The 27,133-nt window shown below is 45.2% G+C and overlaps 1 protein-coding gene across 1 annotated transcript; it reads left to right on the top strand.

Annotated features, from left to right (window-relative positions):
• Window positions 1-226: 226 nt before the first annotated feature.
• On the top strand, window positions 227-25,189 carry LOC139534062 (tetraspanin-12-like). Its single transcript, XM_071332748.1, has 8 exons — window positions 227-808; window positions 903-1,043; window positions 1,572-1,654; window positions 2,175-2,310; window positions 6,039-6,104; window positions 15,150-15,257; window positions 15,490-15,633; window positions 22,408-25,189. The coding sequence occupies exons 2-8, from the start codon at window positions 978-980 to the stop codon at window positions 22,738-22,740; spliced, it is 936 nt and encodes a 311-aa protein (XP_071188849.1). The 5' UTR covers window positions 227-808; window positions 903-977; the 3' UTR covers window positions 22,741-25,189.
• Window positions 25,190-27,133: the final 1,944 nt, after the last annotated feature.

The following is a 27,133-nucleotide window of genomic DNA, read 5'->3' as shown; positions in this document are numbered from 1 at the left end:
AAGTCCCATGATGAAGTCCCATCCCACATTTACTCCAGACAATAATACTCTCTATAGATGTGACCTCTTGACCAATGCATGCTATCTCTCGGAGGCGGAAAGCTCTCCACATTCCTTCCCCCACTAAAGACCCATAGCCCTGCTGTTGCTGCTGCTGCTGCTGCTGCTGCTGTTGTTCCTGCTGCTGCATAGTAATTAGCCGAAGCGCTAGGACCCCGCGGACAACACTCTCTGGATGACACAGAACAAACTGCGAGTTGAGTTTTGGCCACTCAAACATGGAAATGTTGAACTGACAGCGCAGAACAAACTCGGCACTCTGAATTGGACGATAGGTAGGCTAGGCCTATCATACCGCCACCGGGGGATTGTTTTTGTGGAGAGATCGATTTTGGGAATCAGTGTCTACGTGCGCAACTGAAGTTTTATTTTATGGGCTTTGATTTAGGCTGCTGTGTAATAGTATGATTTTTATTGTTTGCCGTTTTCTCTGGGAGTAAAAGTGCTGAACATTAATATTTTAACCAAATGGATTATGTTCATTTTGCGCAAAAGCTCTTATAAGAAGTTGTTTTGTTGTAATGTTCTGGATATGTTTTCGCAGTATACCTTGCTAAGTGAGTGATGATTGATTTGGATATGTCAGCACCGCTGAGCGCTCATCCGCACACTCCATCATTCCTGTACTGGGGAAAGTAAGAAACCACCTGTTGTGAATGCTTTCTGGAACTTCCCACGGATATACCTCGGCGGCTAAAACAAGACATTGGAAAGGCGTGCGCAGAACGCACAGAGACATGTAAAGCCGGTATGCTTTACACGGAACACTGAGAACTCGTTTTGTATTCATGGGACAGGCACAGGCTAATAATCCTATTTTAATTTATTTCTATTACCTTTAGTTAATTATGTCGCCATGGTGGCACGGGTTAAGATGATGAGCCCTGTCTTGGCCACCAGTTGCTGTTGCGCTCAGAATGGCTCGCGAGGACGCGGTGAGGTGCCTGCGCTGCCTGCTCTACGCTCTCAATTTACTCTTCTGGGTAAGAGAAGCGGAGACCCCCGAGCAGGTGGCCTGGTTGTGCCCGCGCTCACGCTACACAATGCAGACAACTTTATACCCCCCCTCCCACCCATCCACCCCAACGCGTGCCTCCAAGGCGGAGTGCCTGCGCGAGGGTTACAGTTATTGATCATAATGGCCGGTTACTTTATACATAGGACTGCACCATACATTTTCTTGTAGAACAACAAATGTGCAGAAACTGCATGTTTGGCATTCTAGTGCATGCTATTCATAGGCCATTACATTTGATAAGTGCTCCAGGGTTGTAGTGGGTTATGCAAGTGTTGAACACATGGCAAAATGCCCCCTAGGCAACATTTTGTTGCCATACCAATTCCCTGGATTGTATTTCACTGCCATAAGCTTTTTCAGACAAAACATATTTTGAGTGGAAGTGTTTACTGTAGGCCTACTTGGTGAAACTGTAATGTTATGTGTGTGTCTGTGTGTAATGTGTGTGTCTGTGTGTTCTATCTCTCTCTATGTGTGTGTGATGCTCCCTCAGCTCATGTCGATATGTGTCCTGGGGGTGGCTGCTTGGCTCAGGGACTACCTGAACACTGTGCTCACCTTGACGGCCCACACCAGGTGAGTGATATGGATCTCAATGTTGTCACCTCTCAGTGGGCAAGTGGGCAGGTACTGGCAGGAACAGGAGAGAGATAACAGGGAGTAAGTGGGAGAGGAAGGTAATTACTATATATGAGCTGGAGCAGTAAATAAGAAGAGAAAGAGAAAAGAGCGGAGGACTGTTGGATTTATGTCTCACTTCCTCAACAAATCACCTCGACTCATACCTGGCAACCTTTCCACAAATCATCAACCGCATAACTTTTTAATTCAACAGTTTCTTATCACCTAGACCTGTCCACAGATCACCATCTCACCCCTCACTGGCCCCTGACAGTAACTGCTGCGGTAGAGGAGATCCACATTCCTACAGAGTGTAATCACTATTTACTGCTGGCTGCTGTATTAATAATGCAACAGGCCACACAGATAGAGGGGGGGAGAGAAATAGCAGGATGGATAGATAAATAAACAAAAAGTCTGCCAAGTTACTCTCCTCCCTTTTCCTCCCCCCCTCCTCCCCTCTCTCTCTCTGTAGGCTGGAGGAAGCAGCAGTTCTCACGTATTCTCCGGCTGTCCATCCCGTCATCATTGCAGTGTGTTGTTTTCTTATCATCGTGGCCATGGTGGGCTACTGCGGCACACTGAAATGCAACCTTCTACTCCTGGCCTGGGTACGTGTCTGAATGAAATGAGCGTGTGTGTGTGTGTGTGTGTGTGTGTGTGTGTGTGTGTGTGTGTGTGCAAACTGTGACGAGCTCGGTTTAGTTGCAGAAGCGGGTTGTAATTGCTGTAGATCTTAGGTTTTCTTTAGCTATCGGTGTTAGTTAAACATTTATACAACCTTGAAATACATACACGCACATGCACATGCACACATACACAGTGTCCCACACACAGTAGCCCTCCCTATCTATCTTCATGTGCTTTTGTCCCCATCATCTGTAACAGCCTAATGTCCTCTACATCTCAATAAAGTAATATTATTGTGCCCTCATAAACCCTGGAACAGGCCTGTAAATTCACCCAACAGCCACACAGTTGCGTAGTTCCACCGTTCATACACCGGAGGGAAATGCAACGAGAATTCCCCCCTCGATTTTACAGCCGTTACTCATCTGACGCAGGGCCACGATGGTCATTCATCATCCCATAAGCGTGTGGCGCCGCGTCTTGTGTTAGCGAACACCCCCCCTCGCGCGGGGCTGCGTTCTGAGCGAGCGAGGGCCTGGTGCGGGGATGTTGCCGGTGTGTAGCGGAATGACGCTCCCGTGGATAAGTACAGCTGTAAAACTATTCACCACTGCTGCTGTCTGAGCCTGCCTGAGTAATGGTACCCTGGGCACTGATGGATGGCCAGAGAGAAGGAGGGGGAGAGAGCGAGAGAGAGAGAGAGAGAGCGAGAGAGAGAGAAAGAAAGAAAGAAAGAGCGAGCGAGGGAGAGAGAGAGATTGACAGATAAGGGTGTGATTATCTCAATCACTCACCACTGTCAGTGTGGGACAACAAAAAGAGAGAATGAAAGAGAAACAGGGATAAAAGAAAGGAGGTAAAGAGGTGGATTGAGTCAGAGCAGGTGAAGGAGAAGGAGAGAGAAACCCACTGAGGTACAGAAAAGAGAGAGAGAGAGACAACCCCCCCCAAAAAGCCATTTCCATCCAACCATGCATGCAGATCACTAAACTATGTATCATCTCTGGGCGTACAGAGCATGTGCTACGGAGCATTACTTTACTACACATGTCTTGCATACATAACATGTATTCCCATACAGAAGCAATTGTGGCAGCACAATGCACTATTTCCGTTGACCAATTGTGTCATGCATACAAAAACTATAACAGGGCAGGTACATGATTACTCATATTCCTATAGAGTGGAAGGTCAGGACACCGGAGAGGAAAGGGTGGAGTGGCGCCTGTTTTGTGGCTCCATCTCCCAGGTGTGCTGTGTGGGGAGACAAAGAGGTAGGGGGTTCCTGTGTCCGTCTCTCCCCGACCAAAGTGGCTGTATTCTGGGTCTCCCTCACGCTTCCTCCACCCCTCCATTGGGACTTCATTCATCCCTCTCTCCATGCAACTCTGCCCTGGCATTCTTGTGTTTCGCTGGCGCACTGCGGAGACAATATTATCTCGTTTGAGCGGGACAATGGGTAACGCTATCCCACAAGTCTTCGACCCGCTTATGGAGAGGTGGCTGAGAGGGGTGAGTGGCGCTTGGGTTACCCACGCACCCATTCACCAGCTGGTGCGTCCCTTTCAGAGGAATGCCTCCCACCGCCCCAACTCTGCTCTTTACCTGAATAACACCCCCCTCCTTCTCCCTTCAATTATAGCTGTGGTGGGAAATTGATGGTTCCCTGGCTTTAAGCTCAGTTAAAACCTTTATATGTAATAGATAGTCATGTTTCTGTTGTGGACTAAGCTAGTGAAAGCGTCAAAGCGTCCATTTAAGGTCTCTGAGGGGTTGTTGGGATGTTTGTAGATGTTTACATGCGTGCAGTGGTGCGTTGTGGGATATTGGGGGTATGTTAGGGACGACTGCAGGGTCTTAAGTTGCTCTGAGAAGCTGTTCCAGCGAATGCGGAGAAAGGTCGCTTAAAAATAGTCCCTCCTTAAAGACGCCAAACAAATCCCCCTTAGCCTAAACTTATACCTCTCCCCCTCTCGCCTTCTCACTCTGTCGTTCCTCCACCTCTCTTTCCCTGTCTTCCCTCTCTCGCCCTTGTATACGTGTTAATTGAGTATCAGCGAGGGAAGGGAATTATGCTGTAAGTCTCTCTACACAGGAGGAAATCCTTTCTTGGAAGCCTTGACATTCCATTCAAACAACTGCAACCCTCCTCTAACCTCAGTGTGTGTGTGTGTGTGTGTGTGTGTGTGTGTGTGTGTGTGTGTGTGTGTGTGTGTGTGTGTGTGTGTGTGTGTGTGTGTGTGTGTGTGTGTGTGTGTGTGTGTGTGTGTGTGTGTGTGTGTGTGTGTGTGTGTGTGTGCGTGTGAGAGAGAGCTTTCTCCCTAAAATGAAATGTGTGAAACATAAAGACACATCTCTGTGAGAAAGGTAATACACTGAGTGCACAAAACATTAAGAACACCTTCCTAATATTGAGTTGCACTCCCCTTTGCCCTCAATTTGTTGGGGCATGGACTCTACAAGGTGTCGAAAGCTTTCCACAGGGCTGCTGGCCTGTGTTGACTCCAATGCTTCCCACAGTTGTGTCAAGTTGGATGGATGTCATTTGAGTGGTGGACCATTCTTGATACACAGGGGAAACTGGTGAGTGTGAAAAACCCAGCAGCGTTACAGTTTTTGACACCCTCAAACCGGTGGACTTGGCAACTACTACCATATACCGTTCAAAGGCACTTAAATATTTTGTCATGCCCATTCATCCTCTGAATGGCACATAAACACAATCCATGTCTCAATTGTCTCAAACTTAAAAATTATTCTTTACCTGTCTCCTCCCCTTCATCTACTCTGATTGAAGTGGATTTAACAAGTGACATCAATAAGGGATCATAGCTTTCCCCCGGATTCACCTCGTCAGTCTATGTCATGGAAAGAGCAGGTGTTCTTAATGTTTTATACACTCAGTGTAAATGGAAGCTAGAAGGGGTCGAGGGAAGTGTCATATTCTCTTCACACCTGGAAATCGTCCTTGTAGAATGGTGAAGTATTGATGTACTGTTTGTGTATGTCTTGGTATGTGTGTGAAGGAGTGTGTTAGAGGGGGGTTCGAAGGGTGAAAGGTCACACAGAGAGAAGAAGACCGGGGAGATGTTTTTGAGTGGTGAGATGAGTTTCTGGGTGAGAAGTGTGTGAGTGTGTGTCTGTGTTGTTTGGGACTGGCCTGCTCTAAATGGAGTGTAGCACTAACAAAGGCGAGGCAGAGCCATCTGTCTGCCAATAATATCTACACTCCAAACAAACAGGCTGTCAGACATACCCTGAACCACTGACATGCCCCTAATAGAATGGCTGACACACACATTACTCTTCATAAGACCTGTGCGTGTGTTTGTCTGGTGTGTGTGTGTGTTTGTTTGCACAGTTATGTTTACATGAAAGTCTGAAAGATTGAAAATAGTAGTGTTTTCTGTTGTGTTTATGTGAAATAGGTGTGTGTATGTGCGTGTATGTGACATGAGTGGAACAGGCGTCTGGAGATTGAAGCACATTACATCACTACTCATTGTGTGGGAGCACTCTTTCTCCCACTATGACGATCAATCACTCAGACAAGACACTGCACAGTACTTCTCTGGCTAGCCTCAACACTAACATCTCTCTCTCTCTCTCTCTCTCTCTCTCTCTCTCTCTCTCTCTCTCTCTCTCTCTCTCTCTCTCTCTCTCTCTCTCGCTCTCGCTCTCGCTCTCTCTCTCTCGCTCTCTCTCTCAGTACTTTGGCAGTTTGTTGGTGATTTTCTGTGTAGAGTTGGCCAGTGGGGTGTGGACGTATGACGAGGTGAGTGCGGATTTTCTATATGATGTATATCTATGCTGCAGCTCTATGTGTGGTGGCCTTATAGGCCTGTCTATATTTTGTGCTGTGCTATGAATAAACATGAATGCCAGTCATGTGCAGCTCTGCTCAGAGAGCTCACCTCCTTCTCTGCTTACTGGGGCTACCCAATTAACAACATGACCAGTGCAGGGCACAGGCCAAAGAGCACAGGGAAATGGTACTGATGCTATATATGAACAACCGAAAAATCTATCTTTACAATCTTTTCATTGTACCCCTCTAATCAGGGACTGATTTAGTCCTGGGACACCAGATGGGTACAATTAATTATGAGGTAGAACAGAAAACCAGCAGGCCCCGGACCTCGTAGGGTAAGAGTTGAATACCCCTGAGATAGGATATAATTGTGTCCCCGTTCCCATTCGTCCCTCATTCCCCTCCCTCCCCCTGCCTCCTCTCTCCCTCCTGCTCAGGGAGTGGGTGTTTGAACACAATGGGCAGGGCTCTCTATTACAACGGGTTCTCCCCTACAGGGCTGCCCCTCCTCTGGTCCAGGGGCTTATCTCCCCACCATGAAAGAGCCCACAGTGGCTTTGATGTCCCCTCACAGTATGTGGGACTCGCTCCGACCGCGCAGGTGTGTTTGTGTTTGTGTGTGTGTGTGTGCAGCACCTGGCCACTGACTAGCGCAGTGTGTATGGCAAACTGAGAAAGGTGTGTGTGTGTATGTGTGTTTGGTACTTGGCTACAAGCCTGAGGATGTGTGTGTGTAGCACTAGCACCTGGCCTTTGAGTCCACAGTGCCACCCGCCACCCTCCTAATCAGAGTGACATACCTGCCATGCCGCAGGGGGTTGTGGATATTGTAGTCGTTGTGCCTTGTCCTTTATCAGAACCCTGCTAGGGCAGCACCAAGGTGACGCACCTGGCCTCAGGGGAATTCTGGGTAACCAAGATGGGTAACAAGACCAGTGAAGGAGAGAGGAAGGAGGAGGGAATGGAGGCCCAGGGGTGAGTTAGGTGGAGGTTTTATTGGAGAGGAGAGGGGGATGAGTTATGCATGCTAAGTGTGTCAGACTGTGGGTCTGCAGATTAGCTCTGGTCTGGTTCCCCAGAGCCCAGACATGGGTAATTGTTTAGACAACAAGCCGTCGTCAACCTCAGCAACTACATACCGGAGTGTTGGAGGCCTGGGAAACTCTAGAGGAGAGAGTCAGAAGTTGTGTGTTTGAAAAAAATTGTGACATGGTCAGAGGATTGGACTATATAACTAGGCTTGAAACAGAGAGCTGGTAGCTAAATATACACCACTGTGACTGTTGCTCCAGTACGGTTTCAGGGCTTTCTGTTGAATGTCTTGTGACAATAATACATGAGCTGTACATGAAATGTTCTCAGCTGAAGTTGAACTGAAACATATAGCTGAACTGAATGTAACTATACTGAATGAAATGTTGTTTAAGGCTGACCCCATTTAGTCGACTGGTCGATTGTTTGGTCGATAGGCAGTTGGTCGACCGAGATGTCTTTAGTCGAGCAGTAGCAAAAATAAAATAAAATATCATGGTGTACAAGACCCCTGTCTGATTTGCGCCTCTCTGAGTGGAATGAACCATTGTGGAGGTCGTGGGGATGGTACAGTCCATCACTAAGACATGTGCTGCTGAAATTGTACATGGTTATATTCCGTAGGAACAAGGGTGCAACACTAATAAAAATGATATTATTTTATAACAGATGCGGTTTCTACCGCTGTTCGCGGTTCCGAAACACATCAGTGTGCTGTTGAATTGGCACCTTTTCCTAGACCATGTCACTATGTGCATAATAGCAAAGTTAACCAGCATAGGTGTTGACAACAATGCTGTGGAGGCAGCAGCAGAGTTAGAAGATGAGAAAACAGCCTTTGCCTTAATTGTCTAAGAAAGAGAGAGGAAATCCCAACTAAATTAGGTCTATAATCAATGGCCGTTATAATAGGCTTTAGAAATCATCCATATATATTTACAAAAATAGTAGAGATCCTGCTTCTCTTGCCCATTTGAGTGTTTGTTTAATAGCCTACTGATTCTGTGAGCACCAAGCCTTCGTGAGCACCAACCACAACATGTCGGATAAACAATTTCACAAATCCGTCTGTTTTTTATCTTTGCTATGCTGTAATAAAGGCTTTAAACTTTTTTATCTCGTTAAAACCGCCTCTCTGGTATTATTTATAATTTATTTAGTGTTGTTTACACTGTTCCAAATGATCAGACAATTTATATTTATAATAATAATAACCCTCCTTTTTCCTTGATCTCCTTCTTATTGTTAGTATTACTAATATTGTTATGATCATCATTATTATTATAATAAGTAATGTCATTATCATTAGCAGGCTTAGTATAGCAGCATTGTATAACCACAATCAAGCTGCAGGCCTAAGAGCGCATCCTGTTCTGTCTTAATACCGTTACTTACAAAGGCCTATATTTCAATACTTACAGTTGAAGTCGGAAGTTCACATACACTTAGGTTGGAGTCAATAAAACTGGTTTTGGAAGTCGGTTAGGACATCTACTTTGTGCATGACACAAGTAATTTTTCCAACAATTGTTTACAGACAGATTATTTCACTTATAATTCACTGTATCATAATTCCAGTGGGTCAGAAGTTTACATACACTAAGTTGACTGTGCCTTTAAACAGCTTGGAAAATTCCAGAAAATGATGTCATGGCTTTAGAGGCTTCTGATAGACTAATTGACATAATTTGAGTCAATTGGAGGTGTACCTGTGGATGTATTTCAAGGCCTACCTTCAAACTCAGTGCCTCTTTGCTTGACATCATGGGAAAATCAAAAGAAATAAGACAAGACCTCAGAAAAAAATGTGTAGACCTCCACAAGTCTGGTTCATCCTTGGGAGCAATTTCCAAATGCCTGAAGGTACCATGTTCATCTATATAAACAATAGTACAAAAGTATAAACACAGTGGGACCACACAGCCATAATACCGCTCAGGAAGGAGATGCATTCTGTCTCCTAGAGATGAACGTACTTTGGTGCGAAAAGTGTAAATCAATCCCAGAACAACAGCAAAGGACCTTGTGAAGTTACTGGAGGAAACAGGTACAAAAGTATCTATATCCACAGTAAAACGAGTCCTATATCGACATAACCTGAAAGGCCGCTCAGCGAGGAAGAAGCTACTGCTCCAAAACCGCCATAAAAAAGCCAGACTACGGTTTTCAACTGCACATGGTGACAAAGATCATACTTTTTGGAGAAATGTCCTCTGGTCTGATGAAACAAAAATAGAACTGTTTGGCCATAATGACCATCGTTATGTTAGGAGTAAAAAGGGGGAGGCTTGCAAGCCGAAGAACATGACCCCAACCGTGAAGCATGGGGGTGGCAGCATCATGTTGTTGGGGTGCTTTGCTGCAGGAGGGGCTGGTGCACTTTACAAAATAGATGGCATCATGAGGTAGGAAAATTATGTGGATATATTGAAGCAACATCTCAAGACATCAGTCAGGAAGTTAAAGCTAGCTCGCAAATGAGTGTTCCAAATGGACAATGACCCCAAGCATACTTCCAAAGTTGTGGCAAAATGGCTTAAGGACAACAAAGTCAAGGTGTTGGAGTGGCCATCACAAAGCCCAGACCTTAATCCCATAGAACATTTCTGGGCAGAACTGAAAAAGCGTGTGCGAGCAAGGAGGCCTACAAACCTGACTCAGTTACACCAGCTCTGTCAGGAGGAATGGGCCAAAATTCAGCCAACTTATTGTGGGAAGCTTGTGGAAGGCTACCTGAAACATTTGACCCTAGATAAACAATTTAAAGGCAATGCTACCAAATACTAATTGAGAGTATGTAAACTTCTGACCCACTGAGAATGTGATGAAAGAAATAAAAGCTTAAATAAATCATTCTCTCTACTATTATTCTGACAATTCACATCCTTAAAATAAAGTGGTGATCCTAACTGACCTAAGACAGGGAATTTTTACTTTGATTAAATGTCAGGAATTGTGAAAAACTGAGTTTAAATGTATTTGGCAAAGGTGTATGTAAACTTCCGACTTCAACCGTATATAAGCTATAGTACTGTATCAATCAATCAATCATTCATTCGTTCGTTCATGTCATCACACAGCATACTAGTCATTCATGATTTGAAATCCAATCAAGCATTTTCATTTTATAATAAAATATCAAAGCGAACTTTGAATAATTAGCATAAACAATAAATAAACCGTTCCATTTTGGAAATTACAATGGACTCTCTGTTATGCTTATAATTTATTTAGTGTTGTTAATATTGTTCCAAACAGTCAGAGAAATTATTTTGTAATCTAACAGCTCCTGTTTGCACGCAGCACTTGCTCCTTACCTTATTTTTCTTGATCTCCAGTATTTTCCACAGCTAGTCAAATTTATTCCATTAATTTTTTACCTCCGGAGCAACCAGTAAACATCCCCCCGTTTGAAGTTTATTTGTCACGTCCTATGCATCCATTTTGCTGTCACATGTGTTACGTTGTTCAGAGTTTGTTTTAACCAATTTATTGATGTGAATATGATATGCTATAGGTCCTAATAGTCATGTGCATGCGATGCATGCATGTGTCACGTAAAGAGTGCAAGGGTTGAGAGAACAGGGAATGTTTTTCCTAAACAAATGAGATATTTCGGTAACTGAACTTTTCAGTCAGAAATGGCTGTAATTATGTTGCAGCTTCAGCAACACGGACAGCGCGATAAACACTGTTGATGTTATGTGAAGGTCGCTGCAGCAAGGAGGAGAGAGAGACAATGAGTGATAGTAACACAGTCATGTCATTTTTTTAATACAGCGCAGCAAGTCTGAGCCCGCAATGGCAAACTCAAATAAATTACGGTTGGACTCCCTCTAGTCATTTGTGTGGATTAATTATTTCATCAAACAGTGCGCTTAAAGCATCAGACAAGCTCACTGCATATACAGTGCATTTGGAAAGTATTCAGACCCCTTGACTTTTTCTACATTTTGTTACGTTACAGCCTTATTCTAAAATGTATTAAATGTCTTTGATTTTTCACCAATCTACACACAATACCCCATAATGACAAAGCAATTTAAAAAATATATATTTGCAAATGTATTAAAAATAAAAAGCTGATATCACATTTACATAAGTATTCAGACCGTTTAATCAGTACTTTGTTGAAGAACCTTTGGCAGCGATTACAACCTTGAGTCTTCTTGGGTACGATGCTACCAGCTTGGCACACATGTATTTGGGGAGTTTCTCCCATTCTTCACTGCAGATCCTCTCAAGCTCTGTCAGGTTCGATGGGGAGCGTCGCTGCACAGAGGGGGATGGTGCAGTTTTTCATCAAGAATATCTCTGTACTTTGTTCTGTTCATCTATCCCTCGATCCTGATTAGTCTCCCAGTCCCTGCCGCTGAAAAACATCCCCACAGGGGCCTCCCGGGTGGCGCAGTGGTCTAGGGCACTGCATCGCAGCGCTAGCTGTGCCACCAGAGACTCTGGGTTCACGCCCAGGCTCTGTCGCAGCCGGCCGCGACCGGGAGGTCCGTGGGGCGACGCACAATTGGCCTAGCGTCGTCCGGGTTAGGGAGGGTTTGGCCGGTAGGGATATCCTTGTCTCATCGCGCACCAGCGACTCCTGTGCTGGGCCGGGCGCAGTGCGCGCTAACCAAGGTAGCCAGGTGCACGGTGTTTCCTCCGACACATTGGTGCGGCTGGCTTCTGGGTTGGAGGCGTGCTGTGTTAAGAAGCAGTGCCGCTTGGTTGGGTTGTGTTTCGGAGGACACATGGCTTTCGACCTTCGTCTCTCCCGAGCCCGTACGGGAGTTGTAGCGATGAGACAAGATAGTAATTACTAGCAATTGGATACCACGAAATTGGGGAGAAGAGGGGGTAAAAAAAAAGAAAAACATCCCCAGAGCATGATGCTGCCAACCACCATGCTTCACCGTAGGGATGGTGCCAGGTTTCCTCCAGATGTGACGCTTGGCATTCAGACCAAAGATTTCAATCTTGGTTTCATCAGACCAGAGAATCTTGTTTCTCATGGTCTGAGAGTCCTTTAGGTGCCTTTTCGGAAGCTTCCAGCGGGCTGTCATGTGCCTTTTACTGAGGAGTGTGGCAACTCTACCATAAAGGCCTGATTGGTGGCAGTGGTGTAAAGTACTTAAGTAAAAATACTTTAAAGTACTACATAAGTAGTTTTTTGGGGTATCTGTACTTTACTTTACTATTTATATTTTTGACTACTTTTACAATTACTTCACTATATTCCTAAAGAAAAGAATGTACTTTCTACTCCATACATTTTACCTGACACCCAAAAGTACTACTACCTTTTGAATGATTAGCAGGACATGAAAATATTCCAATTCAAGCTCTTAAAGAGAAAATCTCTGGTCATCCCTACTGCATCTGATCTGGCGGACTCATTAAACACAAATGCTTAATTTGTAAATGATGAGTGTGCCCCTGGCTATCCGTAAAAAAAAAAAAAAAAAAAAAAAAATTATGCGCCGGCTGGTTTGCTTAGTATATGAATTTGAAATGACTTGTACTTTTACTTGTAATACTTAAGTATATTTTAGCAATTACATTTACTTTTGATACTTAAGTATATTTAAAACCAAATACTTTTAGACTTTTTCTCAGGTAGTATTTTACTGGGTGACTTTCACTTTTACTTGAGTAATTTTCTATTACTGTATCTTTTACTTTTACTCAAGTATGACAGTTTTCCACCACTAATTGGTGGAGTGCTGCAGAAATGGTTGTCCTTCTGGAAGGTTCTCCCATCTTCACAGAGGATCTCTGTCAGAGTGACCATCGGGTTCTTCGTCACCTCCTTGACCAAGGCCCGTCTCCCCCGATTGCTCAGTTTGGCCGGTCAGCCAGCTCTAGGAAGAGTCTTGGTGGTTACAAACTTCTTCCATTTAAGAACGATGGAGGCCACTGTGTTCTTGGGGACCTTCAATGTTGCAGAAATGTTTTTTCTTCTCCAGATCTGTGCCTCACCACAATGCTGTCTTGGGCTCTACGGACAATTATTTCAACCTCATGGCGTGGTTTTTGCTCTGACATGCACTGTCAACTGTGGGACCTTATATAGACAGGTGTGTGCCTTTCCAAATCATCTCCAATCAATTGAATTTACCACAGGTGGACTCCAATCAAGTTGTAGAAACATCTCAAGGATGATCAATGACAACAGGATTCACCTGAGGTCAATTTCGAGTCTCATAGCAAAGGGTCTGAATACTATTTCTTTTTAATATAAATTTGCACAAAAAAATGAACTTTGTCATTATGGGGTATTGTGTGTAGATTGATGAGGGAAAAAAATGATTTAATCACATTTAAAACAAGGCTGTAATGTAACAACATGTGGAAAAAGTCAAGGGGTCTGAATACTTTCCCGAATGCACTGTAGTTGATTTGTTAAACTTCTTATGGCTGGGATCCCGTTAAGGGGATCGAAATGACAACAGCCAGTGAAAGTGCAGGGCGCCAAATTCAAAACAACAGAAATCTCACTATTAAAATTCCACAGACATACAAGTATTTTACACCATTTTAAAGATAAACTTTTTGTTAATACCACCACAGTGTCCGATTTCAAAAAGGCTTTACGACGAAAGCACAACATATCATTATGTTAGGTCAGCACCTATTCACAGAAAAACACAGCCATTTTTCCAGCCAAAGAGAGGAGTCACAAAAAGCAGAAATAGAGATGAAATTAATCACTAACCTTTGATGATCTTCATCAGATGACACTCATAAGACTTCATGTTACACAATACATGTATGTTTTGTTCGATAAAGTTCATATTTATATCCCAAAATCTCAGTTTACATAGGCGCGTCATGTTCAGTAATGTTTTGCCTCCAAAACATCCGGTGATTTTGCAGAGAGCCACATCAATTTACAGAAATACTCATAATAAACATTGATAAAATATACAAGTATTATACATGGAACTTTAGATAAACCTCTCCTTAATGCAACCGCTGTGTCAGATTTCAAAAAAACTTTACGGAAAAAGCACACCATGCAATAATCTGAGTACATCGCTCAGAGCCCAAACAAGCCATAAAGATATCCGCCATGTTGTGGAGTCAACAGATGTCAGAATAGCATTATAAATATTCACTTACCTTTGTTGATCTTCATCAGAATGCACTCCCAGGAATCCCAGTTCCACAATAAATGTTTGATTTGTTCCATAAAGTTCATAATTTATGTCCAAATACCTCCTTTTTTTTCGCACGTTCAGTACACAATCCAAACTCACGACGCGCGGGCAAGTCCATGCGAAAGTTGAGACGAAAAGTCATATTACAGTTCGTAGAAACATGTCAAACAAAGTTTAGAATCAATCTTTAGGATGTTTTTAACATAAATCTTCAATAATGTTCTAACCGGAGAATTCCTTTGTCTGTAGAAATGCGATGGAACGCCGGTCTAACTCTCACGTGAACGCCCGTGGTCAGCTCATGGCACTCTGCCAGACCCCTGACTCAAATAGCCCTCATTCCCCCCTCCTTCACAGTAGTAGCATCAAACAAGGTTCTAAAGACTGTTGACATCTAGTGGAAGCCTTAGGAAGTGCAATATGACCAATATCCCACTGTATATTCGATAGGCGATGAGTTGAAAAACTACAAACCTCAGATTTCCCACTTCCTGGTTGGATTCTTTCTCAGATTTTTGCCTGCCGTATGAGTTATGTTATACTCACAGACATCATTCAAACAGTTTCAGAAACTTCAGAGTGTTTTCTATCCAAATCTACTAATAATATGCATATATTAGCAACTGGGCATCTTAGTAGCAGGCAGTTTACTCTGGGCACCTTATTCATCCAAGCTACTCAATACTGCCCCCAGCCATAAGAAGTTAAAACACATAGAATGTGCCTATATATGGAAAATGGAACAGACGACTCTCGGTCGACCAAGATTTATTTTTTGTCGGGGACAGCCCTAATGTAGTTACACTGTTATGTTCTGTCCAAGCCTTCAATTCATAGGTCAGATATGATCAGTCTGAAGTCCAGGATGCCCAACTATGGCCTGCAGCGTTACCAGTGGCTAACACACACCTGGAACACCTTCCAGACTGAGGTGAGAGGTCACTACCCCAGAGTTCACCACCCCAGAGGTCACACAAATCCTACACAAACACTTAGTGGTTTTATATCATAACTCAAGAGCTACATTTTAATAAGATATTACATTTATGAGAGGTTATTATTTATGAGAGGTTATTAGTGTTTTAGTGCTTTGAATATGCAAGATTGCTAGTTATAAAGGGCTGGTAATGTATGTCAACTTTCTTTGACTGTGTGTTCCCCAGTTTAAGTGCTGTGGGGTCATCTACTTCACTGATTGGCTGGAGATGACAGAGATGGAGTGGCCACCAGACTCCTGCTGCTCCAATCAGTATCCAGGATGTGCTCGCCACGCCCACTACCGTGACCTCAGTGACCTTCACCAAGAGGTGAGTGCCCCAGTGACCCTTTTATTATTATTTATTTATTTTTATTTCACCTTTATTTAACCTGGTAGGCCAGTTGAGAACAAGTTCTCATCTACAACTGCGACCTGGCCAAGATAAAGCAAAGGAGTGCGACAAAAACAACAACACAGAGTTACACATGGGATAAAGAAACATACAGTCAATAACACAATAGAAAAAGTCTATGCACAGTGTGTGCAAATGTAGTAAGGGAGGTAAGGCAATAATAAGACCCTCTGACCTCACAGTAAGTGTTAGGTGGTTAGACCTCTGTTGACCTGTTCACCTACTGAACCCGCTGACCCTACCCTGAAAAGTGTTATGATCATTACAGATGATCATTACGGCTCTCTGTAGCCCCAGGTGGATCTGCCAATGCCTTATTGACGTACCTTCCTCTATGACATCATCAGAAAGGGACACACAGGCTTACATATTCCCATTCACCAATTGAGTAAACCTGTTAGTTCAGAAGAGACAGAAACAATAACAAGAAACTTTTTGATATAGGCTACTTACATTCTGAATGGAGTGGAGATGATTTTCTTGGAGTTGGAGTTTTCTACTTAATACTTTCACAACAACCTGCTTCCAATGGGATGACTATTTGCAACCTGAAATGACCTGCCATGTTCAATGGTGGAGAGAAATCCATACAACTCAATTAGAGCCAATCACAGGCTTGATAGCATAGTGTGCCTCCTGCCTGCTGCGGTTGCCAGATTGTTGAGACAGAGTGCAGCTATTACATCTCATCAAGCCCACCAGGGGACAAGGTATGCTGCTGTCTGGGGCTGAGGGGAACACACACACAAAGTCTAGTAGGGGGTGAGGTACGCCAAGCAATGCCAGCTAGCCTGCCAGCAGGATACAGAGAGAATACAAAGCAAACTCACCGTAGAGTCTCTCTCTATTTCTATTTTAATATTTCACCTTGCTCTCACACACCCACACAAACATACAGGCAGACACACAGGCAGGCAGGTAGGTAGGCAAACAGGCAGGCAGGCAAGCAGGCAGGCAGGCAAACAGGCTGGTTGGCATGCAGGCAGGTAGGCAAACAGGCAGGCAGGGAAACAGGCTGGTTAGCATGCAGGCAGGTTGGCATGCAGGCAGGTAGGCAGGCAGGCATGCAGGCAGGCAGGTAAACAGGCTGGTTGGCATGCAGGCAGGTTGGCAAACAGGCAGGCAGGCAAACAGGCTAGTTGGCATGCAGGCAGGTAGGCAAACAGGCAGGCAGGCAAACAGGCTGGTTGGCATGCAGGCAGGTTGGCATGCAGGCAGGCAGGCAGGCAGGCAGGCAGGCAGGCAGGCAGGCAGGCAGGCAGGCAGGCAGGCAGGCAGGCAGGTAGGCAGGCAGGCAGGCAGGCAGGCAGGCAGGCAGGCAGGCAGGCAGGCAGGCAGGCAGGCAGGCAGGCAGGTAGGTAGGTAGGCAGGCAGGTAGGCAGGCAGGTAGGGCCGCACACACTCAGTCTTCTTTCCTCTAGAGGGAAACACCCTCATCTCCCCATCTACAGCTCAATCACTGTCCTGGTCTAACCCCAAACCAACCCTGTCCCCTATCCCATCTACAGCTCAATCACTGTCCTGGTCTAACCCCAAACCAACCCTGTCCCCTATCCCATCTACAGCTCAATCACTGTCCTGGTCTAACCCCAAACCAACCCTGTCCCCTATCCCATCTACAGCTTAATCACTGTCCTGGTCTATCCCCAAACCAACCCTGTCCCCTATCCCATTTACAGCTCAATCACTGTCCTGGTCTAACCCCAAAACCTTAAAACCTTAAAACCTTAACTTCCGGCGCCGACCGAGATGGCCGCCTCGCTTCGCGTTCCTTGGAAAATATGCAGTATTTTGTTTTTTTTATGTGTTATTCCTTACATTGGTACCCCAGGTAATCTTAGGTTTCATTACATACAGTCGGGAGGAACTACTGAATATAAGATTAACGTCAACTCACCATCGTTCCAACCAGGAATATGACTTTCCCGAAACGGATCCAGTGTTTTGCCTTCCACCCAATACAATGGATCTGATCCCAGCCGGCGACCCTATGCGACGCCGTAAAAGGGGCAAACGTAGTGGTCTCCTGGTCAGGCTTCGGAGACGGGCACATCGCGCTCCACTCCCTAGCATACTACTCGCCAATGTCCAGTCTCTTGACAATAAGGTTCATGAAATCCGAGCACGGGTAACATTCCAGAGAGACATCAGAGATTGTAACGTTCTCTGCTTCACGGAAACATGGCTAACTCAAGAGACGCTAACGGAGTCGGTGCAGCCAGCTGGTTTCTTCACGCATCGCGCCGACAGAAACATACATCTTTCTGGTAAGAAGAGGGGCGGGGGTGTATGCCTTATGATTAACGAGACGTGGTGTGATCATAACAACATATAGGAACTCAAGTCATTCTGTTCACCTGATCTAGAACTCCTCACAATCAAATGTCGACCGCATTATCTACCAAGGGAATTCTCTTCGATTATAATCACAGCCGTATATATTCCCCCCCAAGCAGACACATCGATGGCCCTGAACGAACTTTATCTGACTCTTTGTAAACTGGAAACCACACACCCTGAGGCTGCATTCATCGTAGCTGGGGATTTTAACAAGGCTAATCTAAAAACAAAACTCCCTAAATTCTATCAGCATATTGATTGTGCTACCAGGGCTGGTAAAACCTTGGATCATTGTTATACTAACTTCCGCGACGCATATAAGGCCCTCCCCCGCCCTCCTTTCGGAAAAGCTGACCACGACTCCATTTTGTTGCTTCCAGCCTACAAACAGAAACTAAAACAACAAGCTCCCGCACTCAGGTCTGTTCAACGCTGGTCCGACCAATCTGATTCCACGCTTCAAGACTGCTTCGATCACGCGGATTGGAATATGTTCCACATTGCGTCCAACAACAACATTGACGAATATGCTGATTCGGTGAGCGAGTTCATTAGAAAGTGCATTGACGATGTCGTACCCACAGCAACGATTAAAACATTCCCAAACCAGAAACCGTGGATTGACGGCAGCATTCGCGTGAAACTGAAAGCGCGAACCACTGCTTTTAACCAGGGCAAGGTGACCGGAAACATGACCGAATACAAACAGTGTAGCTATTCTCTCCGCAAGGCAATCAAACAAGCTAAGTCCCAGTACAGAGACAAAATAGAGTCGCAATTCAACAGCTCAGACACAAGAGGTATGTGGCAGGGTCTACAGTCAATCACGGATTACAAAAAGAAAACCAGCCCCGTCGCGGACCAGGATGTCTTGCCAGACAGGCTAAATAACTTTTTTGCTCGCTTTGAGGACAATACAGTGCCACTGACACGGCCCGCTACCAAAACCTGCGGGCTCTCCTTCACTGCAGCCGAGGTGAGTAAAACATTTAAACGTGTTAACCCTCGCAAGGCTGCAGGCCCAGACGGCATTCCCAGCCGCGTCCTCAGAGCATGCGCAGACCAGCTGGCTGGTGTGTTTACGGACATATTCAATCAATCCTTATCCCAGTCTGCTGTTCCCACATGCTTCAAGAGGGCCACCATTGTTCCTGTTCCCAAGAAAGCTAAGGTAACTGAGCTAAACGACTACCGCCCCGTAGCACTCACTTCCGTCGTCATGAAGTGCTTTGAGAGACTAGTCAAGGACCATATCACCTCCACCCTACCGGACACCCTAGACCCACTCCAATTTGCTTACCGACCCAATAGGTCCACAGACGACGCAATCGCAACCACACTGCACACTGCCCTAACCCATCTGGACAAGAGGAATACCTCTGTGAGAATGCTGTTCATCGACTACAGCTCAGCATTTAACACCATAGTACCCTCCAAACTCGTCATCAAGCTCGAGACCCTGGGTCTCGACCCCGCCCTGTGCAACTGGGTCCTGGACTTCCTGACGGGCCGCCCCCAGGTGGTGAGGGTAGGTAACAACATCTCCACCCCGCTGATCCTCAACACTGGGGCCCCACAAGGGTGCGTTCTGAGCCATCTCCTGTACTCCCTGTTCACCCACGACTGCGTGGCCATGCACGCCTCCAACTCAATCATCAAGTTTGCGGATGACACTACAGTGGTAGGCTTGATTACCAACAACGACGAGACGGCCTACAGGGAGGAGGTGAGGGCCCTCGGAGTGTGGTGTCAGGAAAATAACCTCACACTCAACGTCAACAAAACAAAGGAGATGATTGTGGACTTCAGGAAACAGCAGAGGGAGCACCCCCCTATCCACATCGACGGGTCAGTAGTGGAGAAGGTGGAAAGTTTTAAGTTCCTCGGTGTACACATCACGGACAAACTGAATTGGTCCACCCACACAGACAGCGTTGTGAAGAAGGCGCAGCAGCGCCTCTTCAACCTCAGGAGGCTGAAGAAATTCGGCTTGTCACCAAAAGCACTCACAAACTTCTACAGATGCACAATCGAGAGCATCCTGTCGGGCTGTATCACCGCCTGGTACGGCAACTGCTCCGCCCACAACCGTAAGGCTCTCCAGAGGGTAGTGAGGTCTGCACAACGCATCACCGGGGGCAAACTACCTGCCCTCCAGGACACCTACACCACCCGATGTCACAGGAAGGCCATAAAGATCATCAAGGACAACAACCACCCAAGCCACTGCCTGTTCACCCCGCTATCATCCAGAAGGCGAGGTCAGTACAGGTGCATCAAAGCAGGGACCGAGAGACTGAAAAACAGCTTCTATCTCAAGGCCATCAGACTGTTAAACAGCCACCACTAACATTTAGCGGCCGCTGCCAACATACTGACTCAACTCCAGCCACTTTAATAATGGGAATTGATGGAAATTATGTAAAAATGTACCACTAGCCACTTTAAACAATGCCACTTAATATAATGTTTACATACCCTACACTACTCATCTCATATGTATATGTATATACTGTACTCTATATCATCTACTGCATCTTGCCATCTTTATGTAATACATGTATCACTAGACACTTTAAACTATGCCACTTTATGTTTACATACCCTACATTACTCATCTCATATGTATATACTGTACTCTATACCATCTACTGCATCTTGCCTATGCCGTTCTGTACCATCACTCATTCATATATCTATATGTACATATTCTTTATCCCTTTACACTTGTGTGTATAAGGTAGTAGTTGTGGAATTGTTAGGTTAGATTACTTGTTGGTTATTACTGCATTGTCGGAACTAGAAGCACAAGCATTTCGCTACACTCGCATTAACATCTGCTAACCATGTGTATGTGACAAATAAAATTGGATTTGATTTGATTTGAAACCAACCCTGTCCCCTATCCCATGTCTGACCTCCTCCACCTCAACATGTCTGTCTGCTGTGTTTAGTCAACAATGTTAACCCCCTAGCCTTATCAACAGTTCCCCTGGCCATAGCAACAGTTCCTCTCCCCGTGGTCCAGGCCAAGTGGTGTGGCTCTAGCAGGGTTCTAGCAGGTCCGGTTTGCCCGGTGCAGACTGCTAGGCGGCCCATTGTCACCTGGGTGAGAGGTGCTGGGTGAGCAGGCTGTTCCTGCATGACAAACACACCTGGATAGGCCTGCCTGGAAAATATGGAGGGAGAGGGTGGAGAAAGGGGAGGTTGTGACAGTGGAAAAAGAGAGGGAAATGGGGTTAGGGGAAAGGAAGGAGGAGGTAAAGAGAGAGTTGATACAGGAAAAGGGGGAGAGAGAGGGAGTGAGAGAGAGGCTAGTAATTGTGTTAAATGTAAACTATGAGAGGTTCTTATGAAAGGGTGTGTGCTGCTGCTGCTACGCCTCACTAAGTAAAACTAGGCATACAGAAAGACAAAGAGATGCTGTGTGTGTGTGCGTGTGTGTGTGTGCGCGTGTGTGCGCGTGTGTGTGCGTGTGTGTGCGTGTGTGTGCGTGTGTGTGTGTGTGTGTGTGTGTGTGTGTGTGTGTGTGTGTGTGTGTGTGTGTGTGTGTGTGTGTGTGTGTGTGTGTGTGTGTGTGTGTGTGTGTGTGTGTGTGTGTGTGTAGTGAGGATGAGTCAGTTAGTCAGTCAGTCAGTAGAGGAGGGAGTCAAGGGGAATGTGTGGAGGATCCTTTCTATCTCCTGTCTGTTTTCTCTCTCTTTCTTTATACCAGCCTCTCTCCCCCACGTTTACTACCCTTTCTCCACAGGACTTTCCTTTCCTCCCACTTGTCTCTCACTCTCTCTCCCACCTCTCTCTCTATCCCTCTCTCTCTCTCTCTCTCTCTCTCTGGCAGCAGTAAGGTGTAGAGTAGCTCAGTCTGGTATGTAGCACCACAGAGTGAATATCCCTTAGTCAGGAAGTAATAGACTGGCCTTTCTACACCTCCACTACTACTCCCTCTCTTTCCACTTCTCTACCGTCGTCCTCTCTTCCCCTACATCTCTCTTTCTCTCACTCTCTCCCCCTCTGTTTCTTTCTCTCCGTGTACATGTTATCCATGTGATAGGATGAGAGAGCGTTTTCAATTTGTTCCTACAGCAGATGTACACCTCACAGAAACAGTATGGGAGGTCTGGCCCTGGTGAGACAGACAGACTGAAACAACATTAATATTACATGAATGACATGGATCAAACGTATGCCATATTTCAACATGGAAAAGCTTCAACTCTTGTTGTATTCATTTGTCTGTGTGTGTGTGTGTGTGTGTGTGTGTGTGTGTGTGTGTGTGTGTGTGTGTGTGTGTGTGTGTGTGTGTGTGTGTGTGTGTGTGTGTGTGTGTGTGTGTGTGTGTGTTTACTACAGGGCTGTGGGCCGAAGATCTACAGTTTCATCAGAGGAACTAAGCAGCTGCATGTGCTGCGTTTCCTGGGTGTGTCTATAGGAGTGGCCCAGATTCTGGCCATGACCCTGACCCTAACCCTGCTCTGGGCCCTCTACTACGACCGCAAGCCCCCCGAGCCCACCCCGCCCGACCCCCCACCAGGAACCGACCCTGGACCTCTAACCATCACCCACGGACCCCAAGGGGAGGCTCCTAAATTGGGTAACACTCGCCTGGCTGAGGCCTGGTCCAATGCTGCGACCACGTCTAACGGACATGGACACACCCAGTTTGAGATGGAGAGGCTGTCCTAGCGGGGGGTACACTGTCTACCCATCTGCCCCTGACACCACCCCTCACCCCTACTTCACAGACACTGAGAGAGGGGAAGAATAAGGGGATGAGGAGAAAGTGTGAGACTAGATGAGGGGAGAGAAGGGGGTTGAGAAAAAGAGGGTAGGAGCTATGAGAGAGATTGGGCACAGGTGCAGGAGCGTGAATGCCCCTCCATGCCTCTCTCTCTTTCCCGTAGGACAACATGACAATGACATACTGGACTGTGGGACGTTTTAGGACTATTTTGCCACAGCTGGGATTGGAAATTGTAACGGAAACGAAATAACTCTAAGTCAATGCTTGCTCCTGTAGCGTCACCACTATCCAAAAGTGAGGAGGGGATCGTTGTAGGTTTCCCAACATTCCTCCTCCTCGTTGGGAATGTTTGGGAATATCACCGCTAGCACTGACTGGATGAAACCTGTTCAGCAAAGACTGCTGTAAGGACATGTCAACTCTTCATCTCACTCAAAACACACCGAACCAAGGAAATTCAGTTTATCTGGACATTTGGAAATATCCTATGTCTTAATTTGACAGACCTGTTGGAATCCACAGGAACCACTCAGCCATATTCATGAGCGTTTGTGCAGAAGTCAGAGTGTATTATCGTAGTCTACTATAAACGGAACATGATGTTGGCTATTTATCTCGGGCTCTGTGAGAATAATGCATGTCAGCTCAAACAATAATCTGTGCATTTGATCATTTCAGAGGGGTTGTGAACTATACTGTGTGTTAGCCAAGGAATAATAACAAAACTAAGTGTTTGTTCTCTGATACAGATCACTGTCAGCATGACACACTTAGGGATGAAAAAGAAAATGTTCTTTCATCGCCACACAGCACGTATCATACATTTGAAGCGAACAGAATTCATTCTGGGAGAACTATGAGAACGATATGTGGGAGAGTATGGTCTTTCATTCTGAAATAACATACCCCGCTTTCAGTGGGGGCTGCTGAGGGGAGGGCGACTCATAATAATGTCGGGAACGGAGCAAATGGAATGCATCGAACATATAGAAACCATGGGTTTGATGCCGTTCCACTCATTCTGCTCCAGCCAGTACCATGAGCCCTTCCTCCCAAATGAAGGTGCCACCAACCTCCCGTGCCTGTTTTCCATTGAGAATCCATAGTATTTATAGCTAGAAGGGCAGTCTGTAAACTGCAGCTGTCATCACCTACTGAATGTCAGAAACTACCCATAAGATCCTTTAAAGCCACTGGTGATTATATTTAATGTTTGCCCTCTAGCTGTGTGCCCCCTTGCTGTGTGCCCCCTTGCTGTGTGTCCCCTTGCTGTGTGTCCCCTCGCAGTACCTCATCAAAGGACTCTGGTCATCCATGGCTTTCAGAAAGGATACTCCAGAGGTGTCACACTTAAATGCTGCTGGACGGACACATGAATGGAGGGAACTTTGGTCCTAACCTAAGGGTTCCTGGGGGACAGTGATGTACTGTCTGGACAGGGTGAATGAAGGTGGCAGAGTCCCCTTTCAAAGTGCACCCTTAATCGGAGAAGCACAGGCCCGATCCCAAACTAACCCCTATGCCCCTAATTTTAGGCCCTCATTGATTCCTACCTGATGCACTAAAAGTAGTAGCTGGGAGTAGAATGGCATCAGCAATATAGTCACAGCTCCACCTAGGCCTCCAGGTTGGCAGCTTTCTGACAGTTTCACTCATTTCAGATCAGCAAGGACAAACCAGAAAGTGTGTAATGGAAGTGGTTATGGGTTGGTTCAAGGTCTCAGAGAGACAGGCGAGGGGGCCAGCGTATATTGAGTAGGAACTTTAACTTAGACATTTTTGATGGAGGGGAAAAAAGTGCCTGTTTAGAAGAAGAGTAGGATGGATGGATGAGCCTACAATTAAAACCCTGCTGTCTCTCTCTCTCTCTCCCTCCCGCCTTCTCCTAACTCCTTCCCTTGCTCTGTTCGCTGCTTGACAATGTGAAGGATATGATTTATGAAAGAGGGAAAGGCGTGTAGCGCCGCTGTCACAGTGGGTTACAAAAGACATATTGTATTCTTGCTGGTCGGTGGTTCTTGACATTTTCCACATTGACTGACCTTCATGTTTTATAGTAATGATGGACTGTTGTTTCTCTTTTTTTATTTGAGCTGTTCTTGCCATAATATGGACTTGTTCTTTTACCAAATAAGGCTATCTTCTGTTCATCGCCCCTACCTTGTTACACAACTGATTGGCTCAAACGCATTAAGAAGGAAAGAAATTCCACAAATGAACTTTTAAGGAGGCACACCTGTTAATTGAAATGCATTCCAGGTGACTTCCTCATGAAGCTGGTTGAGAGAATGCCAAGAATGTGCAAAGCGGTCATCAAGGTAAAGGGTGGCTGCTTTGAAGAATCTCAAATATAAAATAGATTTAGATTTTTTAATAAAACTTTTTTGCTTACATGATTCCATATGTGTTATTTCATAGTTTTGATGTCTTCACTATTATTCTACAATGTAGAAAATAGAAAAATAAGGATAAACCCTGGAATTAGTAGGTTTGCCCAAACTTTTGACTGGTACTGCAGATATTTCAGGCCTAGATCCCTTTCCCTCTGGTCTTAGTCTCTGTCTAATTGATACAGATCTATGATATTTTGCTCTCTGAATTTAGTTTTGAATAACAGTAGAGAAGTCAGGGAGAAAGGACTGTCTCAATCCCACAAGTCTCTTTGGAGACAAGCAGGTCACTGCTTTAGGACAAATTCACAGTAGACATGGGGACAGAGGGATACAAACACATACTCTCTTTCCCCTCCCTTTCTCTCTCCCCTCCCTTTCTCTCTCGGTGTACAGTAAAAGGAGCCAGCGGCAGAAATAAAACCATTACCCTCTGACCCCTGTGTAAAAATAGCTGGGGCAGAAATAGTCTATGTGCTGGCATGCTGCTTGGGTAAGTCCCGCTTCAGTTTTCCCCCTGATGCATGTCATCTGCAATGTACCCTGGGAAGCTGAGGGACCACACATCCTCCCAAAACATCTCAATTACTAACTCCCTGATGAGAAATATGCTAATACAGATAGACAAATGTGTGCGCACACACACACAGATGTGCACATACACACACACACAGGCAAAGACAGACACACATGCACGCACACACACACACACACACACACACACACACACACACACACACACACACACACACACACACACACACACACACACACACACACACACACACACACACACACACACACACACACACACACACACACACACACACACACACACACAGACAGGCCAACACCCTTATGAGAAATATGCTAATACATTCACAGTGCAGAGAGAAATTACCCTGGGAGATAGACTCTCCTGCTCCATATTGTATGGCTGAGATTGGACAAGACTGCACCCCCTCACCCCATCATGTCTCCACTCACAGCTATAGGACTATCATTATATAGTGTCTTCAGAAAGTATAACACCCCTTGACTTTTTCCACATTTTGTTGTGTTACAAAGTGTGATTAAAATTGATTTAATTGTCATATTTGGTCAACGATCTACACAAAATACTCCGTAATGTCAATTGTGCAACATTTGATTGTGCAACATGTGCCATTATTCTTTTCAAAATTCTTCAAGCTCTGTCAAATTGGTTGTTGATCATTGCTAGACAACCATTTTCAGGTCATGCCATAGATTTTCAAACAGATTTAAGTCAAAACTGTAACTCGGCCACTCAGGAACATTCACTGTCTTCTTAGTAAGCAACTCTAGTGTAGATTTGGCCTTGTGTTTTAGGTTATTGTCCTGCTGAAAGGTGAATTAATCTCCCAGTGTCTGGGGGAAAGCAGACTGAACCAGGTTTTCCTCTAGGATTTTGCCTGTTCTTAGCTCCATTCCGTTTCTTTTTTATCCTAAAAAAACTCCAGAGTCCTTACAAGCATACCCATAACATGATGCAGAGACCGCAATGCTTGACAATTATAAAATTCAGTTATGTGTTGTATTGGATTAGCCCCAAACAAAACACTTTGTATTCAGGACAAAAAGTGAATTGCTTTGCCACAGTTTTTGCAGTAGTGCCTTGTTGCAAATAGGATGCATGTTTTGTAAAAAACAATATTCTGTACAGGCTTCCTTCTTTTCACTCTGTCAATTAGGTTAGTATTGTGGAGTAACTACAATGTTGTTGATCCATCTTCTGTTTTCTCCTGCAGCCATTAAACTCCGTAACTGTTTTAAAGTCACCATTGATTGGCCTCATGGTGAAATCCCTGAGCGTTTTTTGTCCTCTCCGACAACTTATCCATTTTAAATTCAGCCTGTAACACAACAAAATGTGGAAAAAGTCAAGGGGTGTGAATACTTTCTGAAGGCACTGTACATGTTGTAT

The sequence above is a fragment of the Salvelinus alpinus genome, chromosome 11 (assembly GCF_045679555.1).
Source record: "Salvelinus alpinus chromosome 11, SLU_Salpinus.1, whole genome shotgun sequence".
Classification (NCBI taxonomy): Eukaryota; Metazoa; Chordata; class Actinopteri; order Salmoniformes; family Salmonidae; genus Salvelinus; species Salvelinus alpinus.
This window is presented reverse-complemented; position numbering and strand designations above follow the sequence as displayed.

Bases quoted from the DNA above. Each gene is read 5' to 3' on its own strand.
- LOC139534062 (XM_071332748.1), top strand. From the start codon at position 978: ATGGCTCGCGAGGACGCGGTGAGGTGCCTGCGCTGCCTGCTCTACGCT. The intron at 1,044-1,571 runs GTAAGAGAAGCG...ATGCTCCCTCAG, and splicing joins CTCTCAATTTACTCTTCTGG to CTCATGTCGATATGTGTCCT. The intron at 6,105-15,149 runs GTGAGTGCGGAT...GTTCTGTCCAAG, and splicing joins GGGTGTGGACGTATGACGAG to CCTTCAATTCATAGGTCAGA.